Genomic DNA, 22,438 nt, shown 5'->3' on the forward strand with positions numbered 1-22,438 from the left:
GAAGGACAGTGGGCAGACGCTCAGCTACAAGGAATTAGAGATAATGTCTTAGCGGGAGTAGCTAAGGACTATTCTATATCGACATATACTGTGGATCAGTATGCTGAGTTGTATGTGAGGGAGATCGTACGTCTCCATGGGGTTCCTAAGTCTATAGTGTCAGACCGGGATCCTATCTTCACCTCCAAGTTTTGGAGTGGTTGGCAGAAAGCTTTGGGAACTCAGTTGAAGTTGAGTACAGCCCTTCATCCTCAGACTGACGGACAGTCTGAAATGACTATTCAGGTGTTGGAGGATATGCTCAGAGCGTGTGTGATTGACTTTGAGGGTTCATGGAGTAAGTACCTTTCGTTGATTGAATTTTCGTATAACAATAGTTACCAATGGCCAAGGAGTGGATCAGGACGGGGAATGCCTAACAGTCTGTTTTGCCTTAGAATGGCTAATTACTGTATTTAATTCTTGAATCTTTGTAAATGATTTTAATCTTATTATTTTTGGGATCCCGTGTAAACATAAAATGTTATTTATAAGAAATGCAGATTTTGAGATCAAAATCTTTTAACCCTAGTTCCATTATAGTTTCAGTAACACGTTTTTAATTAAATGACTTGATTAGCAAGTCTAGAACTTTTATAAACACACAGTGTAACAGTCTTGGCTATCCAAGGCGTTACAGAGATGCAGGTCCGACTCATCTTCCCGGCCACGACCAACCTACATCCTCCGAGATGCTAATTAAGGTGGCAGACCAACTGTTCATTGAAGATAGACCTTATCAAGAACCCAGGGGAGGTCTCCACCATCATGATGTCCACCTTGGCAAATAAAACTGGGTCCTGGTGAACAAACCGGGACTCCGGTAAATGAACCGAGACATTGGTAAACGAACCCGGACCAGACGTCCAGATAGGGCAAGCCTAGTTTTCCCTGATGCTGACCTGTTCCCATGAACTCTGACAGTTGGTCTCCTCAACTAACCTGTAGAAGAGGGTACGCACGGAATGTACATTGTTTCTAGGAAACAATACTGCCACTACTCTGACACCAGGATCCCCTTAGTAGCCCATGTGAACTAGTTCGTACCAACGTGCAATGGGCAGCTGTAAGGCTTGGCAACGCCTAAGCGGGCCCAGATTAACAATATCTAATTATGTTACTTTCTTTGTATTATGGCTCTGTTAGTGAGAAAATTGTAATTACATTCTTATTGAGCCTGGATTAGTCCGGCTCAAGCTACTTGACTTCCTATAAATAGGATCAGTTGTGCACTGTAGCAAGGATCCCATAATTTCTCTTGTAAGCAAAAACTCTGCTGAACTTGTAGAAAAACTCAATTTTCGAAACTCTCTAATGCTTAATACTAGTGACTCGTGGACTAAGGTTCATTAACGCCCCAACCACGTAAAAATTGTGATTGTCCATCTCTTATCCTTTCTTTCCAACTCTTATTTCATAACATATTTCTAGTTTCTGAAAAACTCGGTAAACACTTTCCATAACTCATATGGAGATATCTCATTTTTCTTCATCGATATTCGATTAAGAATGTGACAAGCAATCAATAACGCTTCACCCCATAAGTTGAAGTTCAACTTAGAAAACACCAACATAGAATTTATCATCTCTAGATAAGTTCTATTTTTCCTCTTGGAAACACCATTGTGTTGTGTTGTATATGGTGCGGTGCGCTCATGAATTATATCATTTTCTTTACAAAATGCATTGAATTCATTAGAGAAGTACTCCCCTCCTCTATCACTTCTTAGCACCTTAATCTTTTTATTGAGTTGATTTTCAACCTCTAATTTATATACTTTAAAAGCATCAAAAGTCTCATCTTTATGCTTTAAAAGAAAAAGATAGGTATATCTACTAAAATCATCTATAAAAGTAAGAAAATACATTTTACCACCTCTAGTTAAAACACCATTTAATTCACAAAGATCACCATGAATTAAATCAAGTAAATTAGATGATCTTTCTACACTAGGAAATGGTTTCTTTATCATTTTTGCTTTAACACATGTTTCACATTTTCCATAGTTTTTAATATTTCATGCAATCATACAACATTTTACTACTCTTATCATGGTTAAAAAATCTATATGAGGTAGTCTAACATGCCATAAAAATAAAGAACCGTGCTCAAATATATAAGCGGAATTAGCATTTTTATTGATAACATTGAAAGTTACATTATTGGTGCACAACTTAACTATACCCTCACAAGAGTACCCCTTTCCCAAAAATACATTGGACTTGGTAAGAATAAGTTTACCGGACTCAAAAACGGCCTTAATGTCGGGCTTGCCAAGCAAATCTCCACTTACCAAATTTTTACTCATTTCGGGAACATAAGGCACATTCACTAATGTGACTTTCTTGGCAGAGGTGAAAAACACCTCAATGGTACCTTTGCCAAGTACCTTGTGTAACGTCCGAAATTTGCTAATAAGACTTAGTGTCTTGATTAGCGTGTTGGGAGGGCAATAATTTATTTAATTATGTTATTACGTGGATTAAATGATTATGTGATTAGAAATGCATGTTTAGGTGAATTAAATATGCATGTGGGCCCATTTTGGTTAATAGGGTCATACTTGTAATTTGGCCCGTTGAGGGCATAAAAGTGAATTATATGTGTGTTGTATTTTATACCACAAGATTGTGGTGATATATTTGTGATGTCTGATCCGAGAAGGTTCTAGGGAGCGGAATAGCGAAATAGTCACAACGGGGTCGAATACCCGGCTCGGGATGAGCCTAGGGGTATTTTGGGGACATAGCATGCGTTTGGGATTACCGAGTAACAGGTAGTGATTTAGCGTATTTAGGTATGTCGGGGATTATATAGGGAACTATAGGAACACTCAAAGAATTAGCGGGATGTGGCAAATGAAAATTTTTCCCTTGGTGGCATTAAAGGATTAAGGATATACTTAGGGGCATTTTTGGACTTAGGCAACTGAGGATAGACTCAAGCCAAAACAAAACTCTAAAACTAGCAAAAGAACAAAGGATACTCCCTCAAGCTTCTCTCTCTCTCTCGAGTCTCTCCTTTTCTTTGGTGTGTTTGGAGGTTTTGGTGAATTCTTGAGGATTTGGTTGAGAATTGAAATTGGGGACTTGGGGAAAACAAGCTAAAGGTGTTGGGGAATTAGCTCAAGGTCAAAATCATCACAGAGATAAGGGTTTATACTGATTTATGATTAAGTTTCTGGCTATAGTTAGAAGTTTGTTCTTAAGGTTTAAGCTTGGTTTGATTTTTAGGTTTTGATGAGAATATGAGCTGGTTCTTGAAGTGTTTTTACTGACTAAGTTTCCTAGACATGAATTATGGGTTTAATTCTGAGTATAGGGGTTGAATTGGGTGTGATTTAGTGAGTTGGGCTGAGGGAAAACGTAGTGGAAATGCATGGATTTCTGGGTTTTGGGGCTCGTGTCGCGACCCTGTTCTTCAGGCACCGTGGCCCACATGAACCCAGAGGCTTGGGAGCCTCGTATTTTTTCCCAGGCACTGCGGTGCAGGCTGAGGTGCGCCACGACCCATGTCCCCTTGAAGAGAGCCCAAGGCTCTCTAACATGTGGTGCGTCGCAGCCCTAATGGGCTGGGCCACAGCTCCAATTAGGGGAAATGACCAAAATGGGGTTTTAAGCTAGGGAACCCAAATTTAAGAGTTCGGGAAGGATTCTACAACCCGGTTTAGTAGAATTCGAGGTCCTGAAGGCTAGTATTTTAATATGACATTCTTAATTGATTAGGGCTTGATGAATGTCTACTTATTGATGCGTTGTGACTAGGTTTTACATCAAGGCTCGGGTTTAGGGGATCGTGCTCGGGATCGCAGTAATCAATCAACTCGGAACACAAGTAAGAAAATTGTTTGTGCCCGTAGAGCAGGGCATGGCCCCATTATTTGCGTTTAATATGTGCGTGAATGCTTGTAAATGCTATGCTATATGGTGCTTGATTGTGAATGAACGGCAAAGGCCAAGAACGACGAAGGTTGAGAATGGAAAAGGCCAAGAATGGCGAAGGAATGCCAAATGCAGGCCACTAGGGCGAGACCCTCTAAGGGTGTTGTATGCACCTGCTCAGTGAAGACCGTGAACCCAGTGCCTGGTAAAGCTGTAATGCCTTGGTTATCCCAGAACAGTTACGGTGAACCAGAAATTTGACTCGCTACCCGAGTCCTTTGGTTAAAAACGTGTTTCTAAGTGTTATTAACAGGCTAAGGTGAAAAACCAACAAAAAGGAAAGGATACATTTCATTTAATACATAAAAATGTTCATGGGCCCATCAAAAACTTTTACAAGTTATTTACAACTCAAAATGGCCATTATTGTTTCAAATTTACAAACCCGCCGACCTAAGCGGCAAAGATAGGGTAAACCCCCTAGTTCCTTTGAGAACTCCTTGGCCGTGGTGGCCAAGCAGCCGCAAATGTACACATCACCACCTAAGCTCTCCACTCAAGGCTAGGTGAGCTTTTCTTTCCCTTTACCTGCACCACATAACACCCATGAGCCAAATCCCAGCAAGAAAACACAATAATGCATATAAATATTAACTAATGATTATTATCATAATCACACAGAGCTTATAGCTCTGAAAAAATGATTGAATATCACTAGAGGTCCTGGTAAACCATAATGAGTGACTGACAAGCAAGTCACTAGCTTTAACAGATGGGTGACTAATGGGTAAGTCACCAGCTTAACAGATGAGAGACTGATGGGTAAGTCTCACGGGCTCAACACCCATAGCCATGTGACTAAATAGTCACTGTGGCTCTAAGTGACTAGCCTTTGGCTAGACAAGCGCTTATAGTAATCATCGAACTTGAGGTCGGTCTGGCATTAATGCTCTTTAAGTCATCCAATGCAAATATCAATTAGATCTAATCTTTGTTGGCTTGCGTTGAACACGCTAAGGCCGTTCCCGACTTATGAGTCAGCACTGTGTGACCAGTGCCCAGTACCACTGTTGAACCTGACTAATGAGTCACAGCTTCACAGTTGATACTGACACCTTTGCCAATTAGTCAGTACCATGCACAAGTGAGCAAGATTTGCTAAGCATTCAATAATCAATCCATGTCCACATTTACACATTCAACATGCCTCATGAACAACCATGCATGTCACATATGAGGTGCAGTTCTCTTACCTCTGGTTCGAGCGAGAAATAAAACAAGAACGACTCCTGAGAACGATCGACCTTTTGATTCCTTAGCGGTTACCTAATCACAACCAATTATAACCTCCATTAATGAAAATCAACAATGAAAGGGTCTTGACCTAAACCCCACTCTCGGGACCTCGAAACATGCCCACACGGTGAGTAGATTTGATCTCGGGCCTTAAGGATTGAAACCCCGAGCCAAAAACCCTTAAAAACACTCAAAACGGGATTTTGGAGGAACAGAATAGCGCTACAGCGCTGCTCCCTAGCGCCCCAGCGCTATACTCAGACTCCCCAAACTGCCCAGCATCATCCTGTGTAGCACTATAGCGCCCTCTGATGGGCGCTGTAGCGCTACCCCCAGACTGATTCTCCCCTGAAACCTCCTTCTTCGACTCCTTCAATTCCAACCTGATTCCAATACTTCCAAACCTCATTTTTGGTGCCAAATGAACCCAAAAACCATCCTCACATACCCCAAGCATCACAACCACAAGAACCCTAGCCAAAACTCCCAACAAAACCAATCATCCAACCTAGAAATCTCAACTGAAAACCACAACTAAAACAGAGCAAAGCAGGGATTTTAATGGCTAGAAACTTACCTCAAGCTCAGATTATGATGCTCTTCAATGGTGGAACACACTCCCAAACTTCCAAGACTTACTTCCCAAGCTTGAATCCTCAAGAATGGCTCAAAAATCACAAAGAAAATAGAAGGAGAAAAGGTACGGGAGAAGCTTCAACTTATGCTCTGTTTTTTCTTCTATCTACCGCCTTCAATGGCTTATATCTATCCTAGGGGTGAAAAGACCAAAATACCCCTAGGTCAATTAAGGGTTTCTAAAGGCTCCCAAGGGCAAAATTGGTATTTCCCACTTATCTCGTTAATCATAATTAACGCTCTCCAATTCCCTTTATTCTAGATAATCTCAAACTCCAACAATTCATATCCCGTTACCCTTGAATTCCCGGCAATGCTCTAATCATTAAAATCACCTCGAGACTCATCCCGAGCCCCGAACTTAAACCTGTTATGACTAGACCGCTAATTAATATTCCAAGATCGTCTCATGCCGAATAGCTCGAACAAACCCACATTATAATGTGGTCTCAACAATATGTCACCGACATACATACAAATATACAATTATGCCCTCAACGGGCCAAATTACCAAAACACCCCTATAATCAAACGTGGACCCACATGCATGCATTTAACATCATATTATAATATAATTCACATAAACATGCACATAATCATTTAATGGCATAATTAAACAATTATGGCCCTCCCGGCCTACTAATCCAGCCATTACCCGCATTAGGGATTTCGAGGCATTACAAAAGCATCTGGGTCAGCATAGGCTGCTATATGTTTAATCGATTATCTGTTTAACTTGTTTATTACTGGATTGAATTATGATATGCTTTATGTTGAGTTTTTTTGCTGGGTCTCGGCTCACGGGTGCTCTATGGTGCAGGTAAGGGCAAGGAAAAGGTCGACCAACCATAAGTTGGAGAGCGTGGAGCGGCGTGTACATGTTCGCCCTACCTGGCTGCCACGACCGGGATAGGCTATAAATAGCTAGTTTTGTCGCTTAGGTCGATAGTATCTACACTTTTGAGTTGTAATACATTTTTTGAAATAGTATTTTGGGATCTCAATGTATAAATTTTATGAATTTTAATTAATGTCCAAATCTTTTATAATTAATGTTGTCAAATGAGTTTTTATTTCAATTTAATCACACTTTTCAACATAAAACATCGATTAGCGAGCTAATGGAACATTTATAAATCACATGGTAATGACTCTAAGGTAATAGGGCGTTACACCCTGGATTTGCCCTCATTGCCCATTTGAATCTCATGGTTGCCCTTTGACTCTTCAAAGGTCTTGAATAATGATTTGTCATAGGTGACATGGACAGTGGCACATGTGTCTTACCACCACCCTTTCACCTTGACTTGGACCACATTCACCTCACTAAGGACAGCAACTATATTCTCCTCTTGAGTTGCATTCACCATAGGTCCTTGTTGGTCTTTTCTATGCCTACATTCTCTAGCATAGTGACATTTTTTCCCACACACAAAGCAATGACCTTTCTCGCTCTTAAACTTGTTTGGGTTGGTTTTTGGACCCAAAGATGTCTCACTACCCTTCTTGCCTTTCCCTTTATTTTTGGGATGTTTTGGTTGTGACACCGCATTTGCTTTGGAAGTCTCAACATTATACCCCTCCACGAGTTTGTCTCTACATATCGATTCCTCTCGATTCAAATATGCTTTTGGATTTCCCCCAAAGAATAATCCTCATTTTTATGAAGGATTCTTTTCCTATAGCTCCTCCAAATTGGTGGTAATTTTGCCACTATAGAACCAACTTGAAAAGCCTCAGGAAGCTCAATCTTTAACACTTTCAATTTGTTAACAATTATTTGTAGCTCATGTATTTGAGGAAGAATTGGTTTATCACCAAAAAACTTGAAATAAATATATTGAGAAATCAAAAAAAAATTGGTACTGTTGCGAAAATTATAGCAATTAAAATACGCAAGTATACGTAGCCGCACAAGTAATATAATGTAAAGTGAGATCGTCTCCACAGGGATTTCAAACTAAATTATTGTAAAATCAACTAAAAACAATTCAAAAAGACAATAACCAATTCAAGGGAATAATGGGTAAATGAATCTGGAATTAAAAGTATATATGCAGAATTAATTAAACTAAAATAATGGAACCAAGAGAAATCAAATCTGTGAGGAAATTCTATGTGAACACGTGATCTGGGTGGTTAATCCCCCTATAATTTATTTCCAGTTGTTATAGCATAAGTTCAGCAATGGCTCAGCAATTACATCCAGAGTTAACAGATTTCAAAAACGCCCAGTAAGTATTTTCCAAAACCCACTGTATAATGCTTGCAACCCTCTCAACACACTCCTGTATTAAACCAGATTGCAAACAGCCTATTAAGCATCAAATCTTGTGTTATACAAGGCAGCAAAATATCCCTATTTCACCACTAAAATTTACCTACAAATAGGCAAGTTTCTTGCATCAATTAAATGGGTTCAGCTAGCTTAAGTTTTTCCAAACTTAGATCTAGCTCAATAATTGTTAATTATGGCTAGTAAATAACAATCAATAGTAGTAGTCACACTTAATTGAACAAGGATACAATTACTTTAACCATGCATCAAAACATTAATTCATATTGTAGGGTTCATAACCACCCAAAACTCTAAGGATTAGTTCATGTTTAATAATAGAAATACAAAACCAGTAGACATTAGCAAATCCATGGAGTTTGTTCACAAATTAGATAGAGAGAAAATACAATACAAAATGAAGAAGGGAGAAGAAAAAGTTAGAAGGAATTGTTGTGCTCAATCCCCCTAGTTGTCAGCTCGTGGTCCTCTTCCTCCTCTGTACTCTCTCTGTTTTCTTGCTTTTCTTTCTCTGTACTTCTGTTTTCTCTCAAAATGGTGCTGAATTTCTTTCAGAAAATTGGTTTCCTTATGTTGCGGCTGCCCCCTCCTTTTTAAGGTACTTTGCTTTACCCTAATAGGAAAGTCAATTCCCACCTTGTCCTCAAAGTGCCACATCACCCAGCTGACTTAAGTTATTAAAATTCTAGCCATATAGGCGCTGATTTCACTCATTAAGTCCAGCTGTCTTCTAGCCACGTCACCTGCCTGATCCCTTGAATTGCTGTGTGGTGATGTTACAGCATTGAAGTAGCAACACGCCCCTTTCAGAATTCGTTTTTCCCCTTGCTTCCAGCAGTTCCCTTTCACATATTTTGTAAGCTTCCTTTCCTGATTAATACAACACAGTAATTTACATAAAAACACTGAAAAATATTACAATACAAACCTAACTCTTACCCAGACTCACTACCTAGAATAACACACTAAAACTGACAAAATTACATGAAATAAGGACTCATTACTCTTTTTAATTTTGAAAAGCAAGTTCAAAGATTATAAAAATAACTCTAAATCCTAGAGTTATCAGGTACCTTCCTCTTTCGCCTTGTACTTTATCTCAAGTGCATCCCAAATCTCCTTTGCCGACTTGGTCTCGATGTAGAGGTCATAAAGTCTATCGGATAGGGCGTTGAAGATATGACCCTTACAAAAGAGATTGTCATCCTCTGTCTTCCTTCTTTTCTCCACCACCTCGGGAGTGTCCTTGTCGGATGGCGTTGGGAGAGGTTCAAGTGTGGACTCTAGAATGTAGGCGATCTTGAGAGTGGTCAAGAGAAACTCCACCTTGCCTTGCCACCTAGTGAAATTGGATCCATCAAACCTATCCAACCTCACTAGGTCTTGGTTCATGATTTTGATAGTCTCACCTTCCATTGAAACAAACAAAGGGGTAAGCTTTTGAATGTTAGAGATATTTAAATGTTGCCTCAATGGAAAGATGTAAAACTCTTACAAACTCTAAGCTAAATAATACAAAACAAATTGATTGATTAAATAAGGGTATGACTCTAACAAAAGATACATGTAAATATAGAAAATGGTAGATGAAGATAATAATAGAAAATACAACTCTATAACAAAATGATACAAATAAACTAGAAGTGGTAGAAGAGAAGATGTAGAGGAAATTACAACTCTAAAACAAAATATACAAGTAAAAGTGTAAATAGAAAAATAAGTGAAGAAGATGAAAAGCAATAGTAGAAAAAGAGAAGAACAAGAATAAAACAAACACTCTCACTCACACAACCAAAGTGAAGAGTTTTGGAGATCACCAACTTGAACAAGGTTTACAACCTTTGTCCAAAAGCTTATTTCCCCCAATCTCAAGCACTAAGGGAACTCTCACAATTTGGAAATAGTTTTCTGGAATAATCAAGCCTCTGGGTGTTTTCTAGCCAAGTGCTCTAGTGGATAGAAAATATTATGTCTTACAAGTAAGCAATAGGCTCCTATTTATAGAGTTTTGAGATACCCTTTGAATTTCAAATTCCACCAACCCCCATGGTTGTTACCGATTTTTAATTGGATGTTTATAGAATTAAAAATTAGTTTTTGGGATTTACATGAGTTGTTGGAACCGTTCAAAAAGGAAATGGAAAAATGACATTGGTTGTCAGCCTCATTGGCCGCGCCCAGGAGTATTAGTCGTCGCGGCCACTGGCCTCTATCCCCCAGGCTTCGGCCAAGGATAAACAGTGACCGCGGCCACAGCCCATTTTCAGCACATATTTTTTGTGCAATTTTCCAAACAGTTCCAAAAAAACTCCTAATTAATTTTGTAGCCCCCAAACACATTATTAGGGTTAAAATCAAGTCTCTAATAGCCATTTTACTTATGGCTTTGAAAAATTCAAATTAAAATTGTGTAACAACAAATCTACATAATAATGGGCAATATTTGGGAGTTACAAATTTGTTACTGAAATTGTAACTCTCAAATATGTTACACATTTGAATACTACACACTATCCAATTGTTGTAACTCTCATTTTGTATGTTACAACATGTGACACTCTTTGTCACATTTATTTAATCTAAATATTATATTATAAAATAATATAACAGTATGAAAGTCATTAACCACCATAACAGATAAGCTAATCAGACAAGAATCAAATGAATTTTTTCCTTAAGAAATTCAGGTATGAGGCATACACTATCTAGTTCAAAAAAAAAATAATGAAACAACAATATATATGACCAAAATTTTGCATCATAATGAAACTTGAAAATCTATATGTTAGGAATGAGATAAGACTATAGTTACCTGGCTCCATAGCAATATCTCAAACTTCTGTCACATAATCAGTTCCATGTTTTTTAGGAGCATGTAAAACAATTGTTGTAGAACCCAATACACATAGAGCACAACCAAGTATTCCAAATATATGAAGTTTATTTCTCCTGTAAAATAATATGTGCAAGTACATCGCTGCAAATAAATTAATCATCACTCAAATAATTTAAAAGAACTGCAAAATCATACAATCTTGGAAAGATCTTTGTACAAAGAAGGGTCGGTAAGATTCAAACTCCTTGAAGCATAGTCAAAGAATCTAGAGAAAAATATGATGCTACATTAAAAAAAAAAGTGTTAAATGATAGACTGAGAGAGCTTATCTAATATAAAATGAGAATATATCTAAAGAAACTTACCTGAAAGAATGGCGCTTCATTGAGTTGTAGAAGATGAAGATTTCGACACTCTCAAGCATGGAAAATTTGTCGACTCACTAGAATGGCATTAGGTTTTCACTCGACCATGGCAGACCCAAAAAGAGAAGAAGCAGAGAGAGAGAGAGAGAATCGTCTCCAGCTTAGGTTGTTGAGTCTTCATCATTGTCGTCAATTCTTTGGTGATATCGCTAGCTTGGTTAGCAGCATCGTTGGTAGTCGGGTCGACGTTAACAGATTGCCGAAAATGGTTGGAGTTGTCGGTTGGAAGCTATTTAATAATTTTTACTTTTATAGGTTTAGTTTCCCATAACTTTTATAAAAGTTAGTTTATGTCATTATTTTACTCTTAATCAAAATTTTCATATTTAATTAGCTAGCAATTGTGTTTCTCATCGTTTATCTTTTTTTTAATAAATTTTTTTGCAATAAAATTCATATTTAAGAAAAATCTCCTACATATAGTTGCATATATGAGCCCAAGCCGAAGGGGAAAAGCCCAATAGCCCAGTAGCACTATCCACATGTGCAAATTTAGTAAACCACGTGGCCCCACCAACCACATAGCGATAGCGGCAGAGGGTGGACGTCCTAGTCGTCATCCCCATTACCTCATTACATTAACTTGTACCTTTCCCTCCTTCCTCAGCTTCTTCTTCTTCTTCTTCTTCTTCTTCAAGCCTATCCTAGCCTAGCCTATCCTCCTCTCTCCCATTATCATTTACTCAAACGACTGAATCGGGTCGGGTCGGGTCGGTTTATGAATCGGGCCCAGCCTCCTTCAAGAACAATCTCCAGGTCAAAAATCGATGCCCTATTATCCTCTAATAAAATAAATCTAGTACTTTATGTGCAAGGATTCTTACGTTTTTTGTTGTTTAGTTATGGGATTTATCAAAATATATATATTTATCTTCTTCCTTTTTTTTTTTTCCCCTTTCCCAATTTAGTGGAATATGGAATTGTTGGTTTCTGGGTATTACTGTGAGTTTTATGTTTCTTCGAATTTTTTTTAATTTCCTTTTTGGAGTCCTTTGATTGTGGGCTCTTTTTACATACACATGTTAGATTTTTTTTTTTAACTAATTTTTGAAGTTGCGGCCATAACTAAAGCTCTATTTGTTTGGGTGGAAAGTTTCCCAATTTTCTGGACTTGTATATACACACGCACATACATGTGTGTGTGTATATATATATAAATATAATAGGATTTTGCTGTTTTTTTATTGCAAACAGCATAAATTTTAATTTAACTTAGGAGGAGAGGATTTTTGTAAAACTTTGTTTGCAGGTTTTGAAATATTTTTTAATTTAGTATTTTATGTGCAGTTTAGGGTGTAGTACTTTGAATTTTGTAGTTTTAGTTATGCAATGCGGGGGCCTAAATCACTAAATCCTAGTTCATTTGGGATTTTTTTAAAAAGAGTTTTAATAACTAGTATATTCGTAGTTTGATTAGGAATTTTCTTTCCACTTTCTTTTGTTTTGTTTTTTAATCTTTTAATTTTTAAATCTCAATTAGATGTTCATCCTATAAATACGACTTATACTCACGTGTAAGAGAAGAAGTTTTAATAAACTATGATGATTTTGTTTGTTTTCTTTAGAGTATCTTTTATCTTGCATCTGGCTCACCATTTATTTCACTATAATGTAAATATATACATATATTCATAATATCTTAACCAGCCTCTTTAATTTGTATTTGATTTGGTTTATTTACTGTTTACTCTGGTTCTCTAATTTATGTAGCATTTTATTATAATACGAACTATATTCAAGTGGCGAAAAATTCTGCACCACCTGATCTCAATTTAGATATACCAAGAAGAATTTCTTTCAAGAGTTGAGTAACCTTCGTCCCTGATTTCCTAATGGGGAATTTTTTGAGTTCGGCTGCATCAAAATCTGGGACGAGTGAGTATCATGAGGTCTCTGAATATGAAACCTGCAAGAGGCAAAGAATGTGCCCAAGTGTTACTGAGGAGAGTCCAAGACTGATTCCTAGCCTTCCTGATGAGCTGTCAATCCAGATTATCGCTAGACTTCCTAGAATTTGCTACTTTAATGTGAGAACGGTGTCACGAAAGTGGAAGGCAACTGTTATGAGCCCTGAACTTTTTAAGTTGAGAAAGGAACTTGGCACCACTGAAGAATGGCTGTATCTATTGACTAAAGCTGAAGACGAGAAGCTTATATGGCATGCTTTGGACCCCTTATCAAAAAGATGGCTGAGGCTACCTATGATGCCTGATGTTGTTTACGAAGAAGGACCAAATAAAGGTGGCTTTTCCATGTTTTGGATGTGGAACGTGTTGGGGCCTAGTATCAGAATTGCTGACTCTATTAGAGGCTGGCTTGGGCATAAGAATACATGCGATCAAATGCCATTTTGTGGTTGTGCCGTTGGCGCTGTGGATGGATGCCTTTACGTCATAGGTGGATTTTCTAGATCTTCAGCCATGAAATGTGTCTGGAAATTCGACCCAGTGCAAAATGCATGGAGTGAAGTACCTGCTATGGCCACAGGCAGGGCTTATTGTAAGACAGGAATTTTGAATGGCAAACTCTATGTTGTTGGAGGGGTTAGTCAAGGCCGAGGTGGATTGACTCCCCTTCAATCTGCCGAAGTATTTGACCCCTCCACTTGTACATGGTCCGAAGTGCCAAGCATGCCCTTCTCGAAAGCTCAAGTGCTACCCACTGCCTTTTTGGCTGACATGCTAAAGCCTATTGCAACTGGGTTGACTTCATACATGGGAAGGTTATGTGTGCCTCAAAGTTTGTATTCATGGCCCTTCTTTGTTGATGTCGGAGGAGAAGTTTATGACCCTGAAACTAATTCATGGAATGAAATGCCAGTTGGCATGGGAGAGGGCTGGCCTGCACGTCAAGCAGGTACAAAGTTGAGTGTTGTGGTAGATGGTGAATTATACGCTTTTGACCCTTCTAGTTCCTTGGACAGTGGTAAGATTAAGGTGTATGACCAGGGGGAAGATGTTTGGAAGGTTGTTATAGGAAAAGTCCCAATCTATGATTTTGCAGGTTCAGAATCTCCATATTTGCTTGCTGGATTTCACGGAAAGCTTCATGTCATCACTAAAGACGCCAATCATAAAATTGCAATTTTACGCGCTGATCTGCACGATAGCCCTGATTCTATACCGTCGAGCTCATCTTCTCTCTTATCTGACTCCTCTGACTCACAGGCGGACTCAGATGCAGTTGTCTGGAAGATCATCGCCACAAAGGACTTTGGTCCCGTGGAATTAGTCAGTTGCCAAGTTCTTGACATTTAAGCCTAAACAGTAAACTAAACACTCCCCTTAAGATGTGGACTGTTTGGCACATGTGGGAGTAGGCGCAGTGGTTTGCAGCAAAAGGGCTAAGTCACAATCAGGTGTCTGCACATTGACACGAGTTACGCTAAATTTATTTTTTCTGTGAGACGTTGTCGAGTAACTATGTGATTTCCTTATAAGATGAGGTATATTGTATAGAATAGTGTAGTATAGTATATATATATTTACGTGTAAACTGTTTGGTGAGGAACATTCTCTGTTATTGGCTGATTGTCTTGCCTCGTTCTTGGATGTGATATTTCTGCTATCAATGGCACTTTTTGCCATTTTCGATTCTGGTAAGTAAGCAACCACAACTGAGACATTCAATACTGTACCCTATATGTTGTCGTTTCTTAATATATTCATAGTCAAGATTTAGTTAAACATAAAGGAGCCATGGGGAATTAACTTTGATTCATATTTATCTTGTGGAGCCAACTTTGATTTGATTATTTGGCTCTAGTTATAAAAATCACAGTGAATTGAACATGCAAAAACCATGTGAAATAGATTGGTTGCCCATGTTTCTCATCAAGTATGTATATGGGGAACACGTGCTTTACAGCAGTAACTCAATATGATTATTGCTTTAAATGGAACTTATATATATATATATATATTTAATTTTAATTTTGATTAGCCGCGCGCATTGCGATAAAGAAATGCTTTTTTTTCTTTTGTCTGAGCTCTTCTGTACCATGAAATGTGTTGATAGTGCTGCCAACAAAGAGCAACCAGTTAATGATAAGTTGTAAAATCTTTAATAATGCAAAAGAGAGATTTTTGTATGATAGTGTGGTCCCTACTTTGGAAAAATGGGGTGTGACAAAATGATGTTTAACCAATAATAAAATATACTCTCAAATATTATACATAGTCAAATATTATTGACATTAATGTGACAACTTAGTCTAGTTACTCACATTTATTAAAATTAAGACTTACTATTTTAAAAAGTAGTGACACGTCATTGTGTGTAATATTGTGTGTAACATTTGAGTGCATATTTTAAATGCACATATCATTACTCAATAATGTTTAGTGCATATTTGTCAAAATTATGTATATTTCCCCCAATGACAAAGCAACTTCTCAACAAAGCCTGCTCCTGATAACACAGGATTCTTGAAGTTGACTCCTAGCCATCTGATGATGATCAAAACTTATCCGAGTCAAATGTAGGAATCCAAGTAAGTTAGCATCAAATTTGTATTCCTTACATCTTTTTATCTTTGTTTATTGGTAGTGTTTAAATGTTTTAAATTCTTTAATCATCAAATAGATTGTTGGTTCAAATACCAAGTTGGATCAACTTGGTGGGTTTTGCTGTTAGGGCTGCTGGCCATAATAAAAAGCCCTTATCCATTTATTCAAAGTCTTACTTCAACCATTTTGTAATTACTATAATCTGAAGCAAAGTAATGAAGAGAAGATGACAATAAAAAGTGCCCAAGTTGAGGTTTCTTGTTCTCACTTGTCTAATAATACCAAAAGTCCCTTATCCTTTTTTTTTTTTTAAATATATATATCTAAAGTTCCGGTGGGACTTGATTTAAAACAGTTCAATTTTAAATTGGGAAAATACTAGTTTGACCCCTGTATTTTTTCTAAATACGCGAGCGGCCACTGTATTTTGTTAAATGACAATTCAGACTATGTGTTTTACAAAATAGATTAAAATAGTACCTTATACCTAATTTTGATCAAAAAAATTTTAAATATAATCTTTCACTCTCAGCTCCTCGACCACTTTCTCTATTTCTTTGAACTCATTGCATCCCTAACGACCCGAGAATTGATCTTATAATTGAAAATATTTTGATCAAAATCGGGTCACAGGATCCGAATTATCATTTAACAAAACACAAGGGTCAATCGTGTATTCAGGAAAAACACAGGGGCCATAATGGTATTTTCCCTTTTAATTTTAAATTAAACAGTTTTTTACTAAAAATTGGATCTCCATTGTTTCTCTCAATGAGTTCCTTCCAACTAGAAGTTTATTAAAGTTGGGTAATTTTTTTTTTTGTCAAAATAATAATTAACTCTCTAAAATGAGTATTTGACTTTGCATTAGTTTTACAAAAGGGAAACTTCTCAATGATTCATTCAAGGCCATGTTCCTTTAAATCATCTTGTCATGAATTGTCTAATTGATTGAGAGTTGATACAGAGAAAAATGGTAGTGCTTTGGTGGGCAAAGTGAGCTAGTGATGATACATACGTATAATATAAGACCAATTCAATTACTAGTACTCTTTATTTATTGTTCAACTAGAATCTTTCAACACTTGCAAGGAAGAACATGCATGCTTTTTTTGAACCAATCTCAATTAGAGAAAGAAAGAAAGAAAAAAAGGAAAAAAACAAGTAAAAGAGAGATAATGAAGTTGAGGATGAGGTTGAGGTATTGACATTTAACTTCCATTAAGAGATTCCTTTCTTTGCCATGTTCTTTACAAAGTAGTGGGGAGTGTAGCTTTTGAGAAACGACAATAATAATAATCTCTTTCAAACTTTATAAATAATTTATCCAATCTTACACACTTTCTTATATTCTTTCTAACAAATACATTTGGCAAACTCAATATCACCATAATTACCTGGAAAATATTTTGATACTTCTTCTTCTTCTGTTGGGACCTAAGCACATGAAGATGAGGTCATACCCTCTCTTTTTATTGTGTGTACATCTTTTTCAAATCTTTGAAATTGTTACAAGTACCTGTCTCTCTTTGCCTCTAATCAGTAATGACATGTTTAAAATTAGCAACTTTTAAAGTACCCTTTACAGATATATATAAATATATATATATGTCTAATAATTATCTTTTTCCTTATAAAATAAGTAAAAATATTCATCTTTCCAGCTTGATTTAGTTTTACAACTTTTCTGTTAGGTGCATGGCCTACAAAATTAAACTAGCATAATCTTTTTGCTTCTCTGTCTTGATATCACTTGTCTTTGCTTGCATTATAACTTGAAATGCCCATAATAATAATAAAGCACACAAACACATGTTGTTCTCTTTGGACTAGGATACAATACAAATTACAATGATATATATATATATATATATCCTTCAAGAATATGCTTCAAAATCATCTGAAGAAAGTATGTTATTATAATCATAGAATTGATTCAGAAATTCTTGCTCCACTTCTTGTTCTATTCTCCAATTAATTCAATCCTCTCCTCTCTTTTTTTTCTTTTTTTTTAATGCACGCACATCAAATACTATAGCTTGATTATTATTCCTTTTAAACAAATATTGTAATGTTCTAATGCATTTAATTATAGTTATAAGTATTAGTCATATTTATCCTAATGTTCTAATGTCTTAGGCTTTGTTTGGACTTTGAATTTTAGGAAGAAAAAATTTTATGAGGGAAAATAGAAAGGAAAAAATGGAGGAAAATGTTTTCTATAAATTTGATAAGAGATTTTTTTTAATATTTTCTTTTTTTGTATGTATTTATAATTGTTGTAAAATTTTAAAAATTATACTACATTTAAGTTTTAATATTTCTAAAAAGAAATTCTTAATTTATTAACTCAATCCAAAGTCCAAACATGAGCTAAATTGTTTTGTATACTAAACAATTAATAAAAAAGATTAATTTATTGACAGAGTAGTTGTAACGTGACTAAGATTGCCAAACTTTGAATATATCATATATGTATATAAAGCCAAGAAAAGAAAGACAGCGGTCTATACAATAAATATTAATCTACAAGATCATACCAGAGAGTGACGCCATTGAGCCACTGTCTCTAGCTTCAATTTGCAAATTTAAATAAATAAATAAATAAAATTAGAGCCAATAGCTACATAAAGAGATTGAGATAATAAATAAAGTAATTAATATATATGGTACAAATGCAATACACTTGCTTATTATTATTTGGTCAGCACAGTTTGCTAGATAGGCATAATACATGGCCATAAACAAAGCCATTATTTGAGAAAAAAGATTAACCTTTTATTATTTATTATGCACAATAGCTCTCAAATAAGTACTTTCCCCATTATTATTATTATTATTATTATTATTGATCCTCAAGTTGCTGTAAAGGAATATATATATATATATACATGGTCATAAATAAAGTCATTATTTTAGAAAAAATTAACCTTTTATTATTTTTTTACGAGTAATAATTGGGACACACTTAAATGACATATATTATTTACCTATGATGATGTATAATTAATCTCAATTACACAATTAAAATGATGTGGTCCTTATTATTTATAATTAAAATTTAACCCATATTATTGTATGAAAAAAATGTATACGAATTAAGATTTAAGTGTGTGTCTAACAATACTCTTTATTTATTTTACACAATAACTCTCAAATATGTACCTTCCCCGTAAATATTATTGTTTTTTATCACTATTAGATCCTAAAGTTGTTAGTCATAAATGATATATTGTCTGGCCTTTTATTTTTAGTATTTTAGTGATTAATCTTACTATAATCATTCATAAACTAATTACCCAATTTGCTAAAAAAGACAACTTTTTTTTCAAATACAATTAACAAATTAATAATAGATTTTTATTTGGGGACACATTAGTTATAATCAATAACATTGTAAAGTATTAATAGATATGCATTAACTACCCACAAGTTTATTAAAAAAAATCATTGTTAATTTCTCTTTCCCTGCTAATAACTACCCAAAAAAATTGCTCATAAAAAAAACTAGAAATTATATATATAAGTATATATTATTTTACCTTATATATTTTATCTACTTATTCTTTAGTTGTTTTACTATTACTAAATTACACTCTTATATTTTGACAATTACTATAAAATACCCATTTGAATTCATTTTTAGTTAAAAATTAATTTTAGTAAGATAATAATACCATTTTTTTATATAATCAATTTTAACTGAATAAACTCAAATAAATTTTATACTGGTAAATAATTTAATATTATTAAAACTACAAGAGTGTATTTAAATAAAGAGTAATGATATTTGCACTTAAAATATGCACCCAAACATTAAATACAATGATGTGTCATTGTTTTTAAAAAAAATAGGTCTTAATTTTAATAAATGGGATTGGTTAGGCTAAACTATTACATTATTATGTGTAATATTTGGGTGGAGAATTAAATAAAGTATAAAATGATATATGCTCTAAAAAAATATTTTTGTATTGATGATAATATATGCTGTAAATGTTTTTTCAACCAAAGGAAAAATCATTACTTATACATATATATAATAGTTTTTTTTGTCGGGAATATATATAAAAGTTTGATAGCTAATAATAAAAGAATGATTTTTTTTTTATATATGAATAACATAATATTACATAAATGTTGTTATAATAACGAGAAAACCAATAAATATAAGGAGTTAGAAGGGTGGTAAATAATTAAGGAAAGGTGGGCAATAATGTAAAAATAGGAATAGAAGAAATAGACTATAATTGAAATTTTCAGTTAATTCAGGTAATAAATCCAACACAGAGAGTAGTGGGTTGTGTCTTTCTTTATCTCTACATCAAAGCAAATTCTAAAGGAGAAGGCAGAAGGAGAAGGAGGTGTTTGGATTGATACACTAAATTTCTACACAGTTTCTGCTTTTGGGTTAACATCAACTCCTTCCATCTCTGTTCTTCTTCTTTTTCATCTTATATTGCTTATTTTTCAGGCCAAACTCCTATATTTTCCATGTAAATTCCCTTCTTTTTTCATGGGTATTCTGTATCCGTATCAAAGTCTTATTTATTTTAGAAAGAAAAGAAACGAAAACTTCTTCTGGGTCTAATCTAATTGATCTTTTTATTATCCGCTATTGACAGATTTGAACTGGGTTTTTTGTGTTTGTCACCTACTTTGGAGACTGTTATGAGAATTTGAAGTGGGTTTTTCTTTGGTGGAAGGTTCATTGATGGCTGCACAAGATTTGATTGAAGTGAAATTCAGGCTCTCCGATGGCACTGATATTGGGCCAAGCAAGTATAGCCCAGCTGTCTCTGTGGCATCTCTCAAGGAAAAAATACTTGCACAATGGCCTAAAGGTCAGATATTAATTTTTGGTTTCTTACCCATTGAATTAATATGCTTCATTATCTTGTTCCTTTGGACTGCTTTTAATTGCAGCTTCTTCTTTAGATATCTTGCGAGATTCTTTGGTTCTTGTATATGAATATTGATTAGATTGGTTATAGGATAGCTTGAAAGCCTTGAGCTTCTCATTTTTCTTTCCACTATATTTTGTGGTAAAATTACTAGTACTCACCTTCTGATTTTTTTGACCTTGTTGCAATTTTTGAAAACGATGTTAAGAACTCATTGAGACATTTGATGCTGCAAAATTGAAATCCCACTTGGATTTTGATGAGTTAAAGCCCGTACGATTAAAAATAGATGATATAATATTGATGTGATGTTATGATTATATTGCTTCAAGATGCAACAGGAATGTAATTAAGAACAAATTGTTGTCATCGTCATCTATATTGTTTGCACAAGATGTCTGTCTTAACAGTTAGTCATTATCAATTAATCACACAGCTAATTATACGATCTGTTTGAGTGAATTTATATTTTAGTTCTAGAGAAGTTCGAAATTTCATTTTGTCAGCTTTGAGTTTCTTGAAAAATGCATACTTAAAAATGTTGTCTGTATTAGTTTTGCTTCTGCCATTGTAGATTATTTGTCGGTATCCTTATTCATTGCAAATGGACCACATCACAAGTTTCTCATCTACTTGAGAAAAGAATGTATAGAGAAACAAATAAACAAAGGAGAAAAAAAAATGTGGCTAAAATTTCCAATCCTAGCATAGCTTGAACATGATGATCGAGACAAGACTTCTATACTTGGCTTGAAATACTCTACATTTTCTGAGGGAGCTCTATCTTTTGTCTTAGCAGATAAAGAAAATGGTCCGAGAACAATGAATGATCTGAAGCTAATTAATGCTGGAAAGATATTGGAAAATAACAGGACACTTGCTGAGTCCAAACTTCCGGTTGATCTTCCAGGAGGTGTCATCACCATGCATGTTGTCGTGCGCCCTCCTCTTTCAGAAAAGAACGCTGGTAATTACTTCACTAAGTACTTATGTTTAACTTCCACCCATCTATATTTCCATTATTTTACATCTATATTTGGATTCAGGTTATGGTTTGATCTAGAACATGGGCATGGCTAACTTGACTTTTCATTTCAAAGAATGGAAGTTAAACAATAATTACTTGATGTATGGACATGGAATTATGTTATAAAACTATGAAACACAATTGACTTATGACCGTATTGTAACATTTGGTAATTTTCCACAGACAAAGTGCAGAATGATTTGCCAAAGAAGAACATGAATCGGTGTGTATGCTCAATATTGTAGCCCCAGGGCAGGGCCCCGGGTGACCAGAATAACATAGCTTCTTTAATTGGTCTTTAGTATGGCGTCATGTGTCTCCATTGGCTGCTGATCAAACTCTAATCAGAACCACAGTTTTCTAATCACAAAGGGATGCAAACACAGATAAGCTAAGCGGATTTATCCTTCAGGCTTCTGCTTCTTTGACTCCTCTGGTTTCATCTGGCATAACACATCTTAGTTTGGTGTTTCTGTGAATGATAACTAAACTGTTTGCACAGTTCGATTGGAAAAAATAGTTACTTAAACATTTTTCGGAATGAAAAGAATGTAAAGAAAACAAAATTATAGAAGTGAGTTCTTTGGTT

At 35.4% G+C, this 22,438-nt stretch overlaps 2 protein-coding genes across 5 annotated transcripts; both read left to right on the forward strand.

Moving 5' to 3' along the window:
* Positions 1-11,973: 11,973 nt before the first annotated feature.
* On the forward strand, positions 11,974-15,046 carry LOC133807117 (F-box/kelch-repeat protein At1g22040). The gene is made up of 2 exons (XM_062245278.1): positions 11,974-12,166; positions 13,121-15,046. The coding sequence occupies exon 2, from the start codon at positions 13,243-13,245 to the stop codon at positions 14,665-14,667; it is 1,425 nt and encodes a 474-aa protein (XP_062101262.1). The 5' UTR covers positions 11,974-12,166; positions 13,121-13,242; the 3' UTR covers positions 14,668-15,046.
* Positions 15,047-20,190: 5,144 nt separating this feature from the next.
* Positions 20,191-22,438, forward strand: LOC133804144 (membrane-anchored ubiquitin-fold protein 6). 4 transcript variants are annotated; one of them, XM_062242305.1, is made up of 4 exons: positions 20,191-20,328; positions 20,544-20,762; positions 21,622-21,789; positions 22,033-22,438. In XM_062242305.1, the coding sequence occupies exons 2-4, from the start codon at positions 20,633-20,635 to the stop codon at positions 22,092-22,094; spliced, it is 360 nt and encodes a 119-aa protein (XP_062098289.1). In that variant the 5' UTR covers positions 20,191-20,328; positions 20,544-20,632; the 3' UTR covers positions 22,095-22,438. The 4 variants fall into 4 exon arrangements, with proteins under 4 accessions (XP_062098289.1, XP_062098292.1, XP_062098291.1 ...); XM_062242308.1 differs by having other exon boundaries at positions 20,192-20,328; positions 20,625-20,762; XM_062242307.1 differs by having other exon boundaries at positions 20,215-20,414; positions 20,625-20,762.

The sequence above is a fragment of the Humulus lupulus genome, chromosome X (assembly GCF_963169125.1).
Source record: "Humulus lupulus chromosome X, drHumLupu1.1, whole genome shotgun sequence".
Taxonomy (NCBI): Eukaryota; Viridiplantae; Streptophyta; class Magnoliopsida; order Rosales; family Cannabaceae; genus Humulus; species Humulus lupulus.

What these genes read in the sequence shown, in the direction of transcription:
- LOC133804144 (XM_062242305.1), top strand. Translation starts at nt 20,633, where the DNA reads ATGGCTGCACAAGATTTGATTGAAGTGAAATTCAGGCTCTCCGATGGC. An exon ending in ACTTGCACAATGGCCTAAAG is followed by an intron (nt 20,763 to 21,621) that starts GTCAGATATTAA and finishes TTGTCTTAGCAG; the next exon opens with ATAAAGAAAATGGTCCGAGA. An exon ending in TCTTTCAGAAAAGAACGCTG is followed by an intron (nt 21,790 to 22,032) that starts GTAATTACTTCA and finishes AATTTTCCACAG; the next exon opens with ACAAAGTGCAGAATGATTTG.
- LOC133807117 (XM_062245278.1), top strand. Translation starts at nt 13,243, where the DNA reads ATGGGGAATTTTTTGAGTTCGGCTGCATCAAAATCTGGGACGAGTGAG.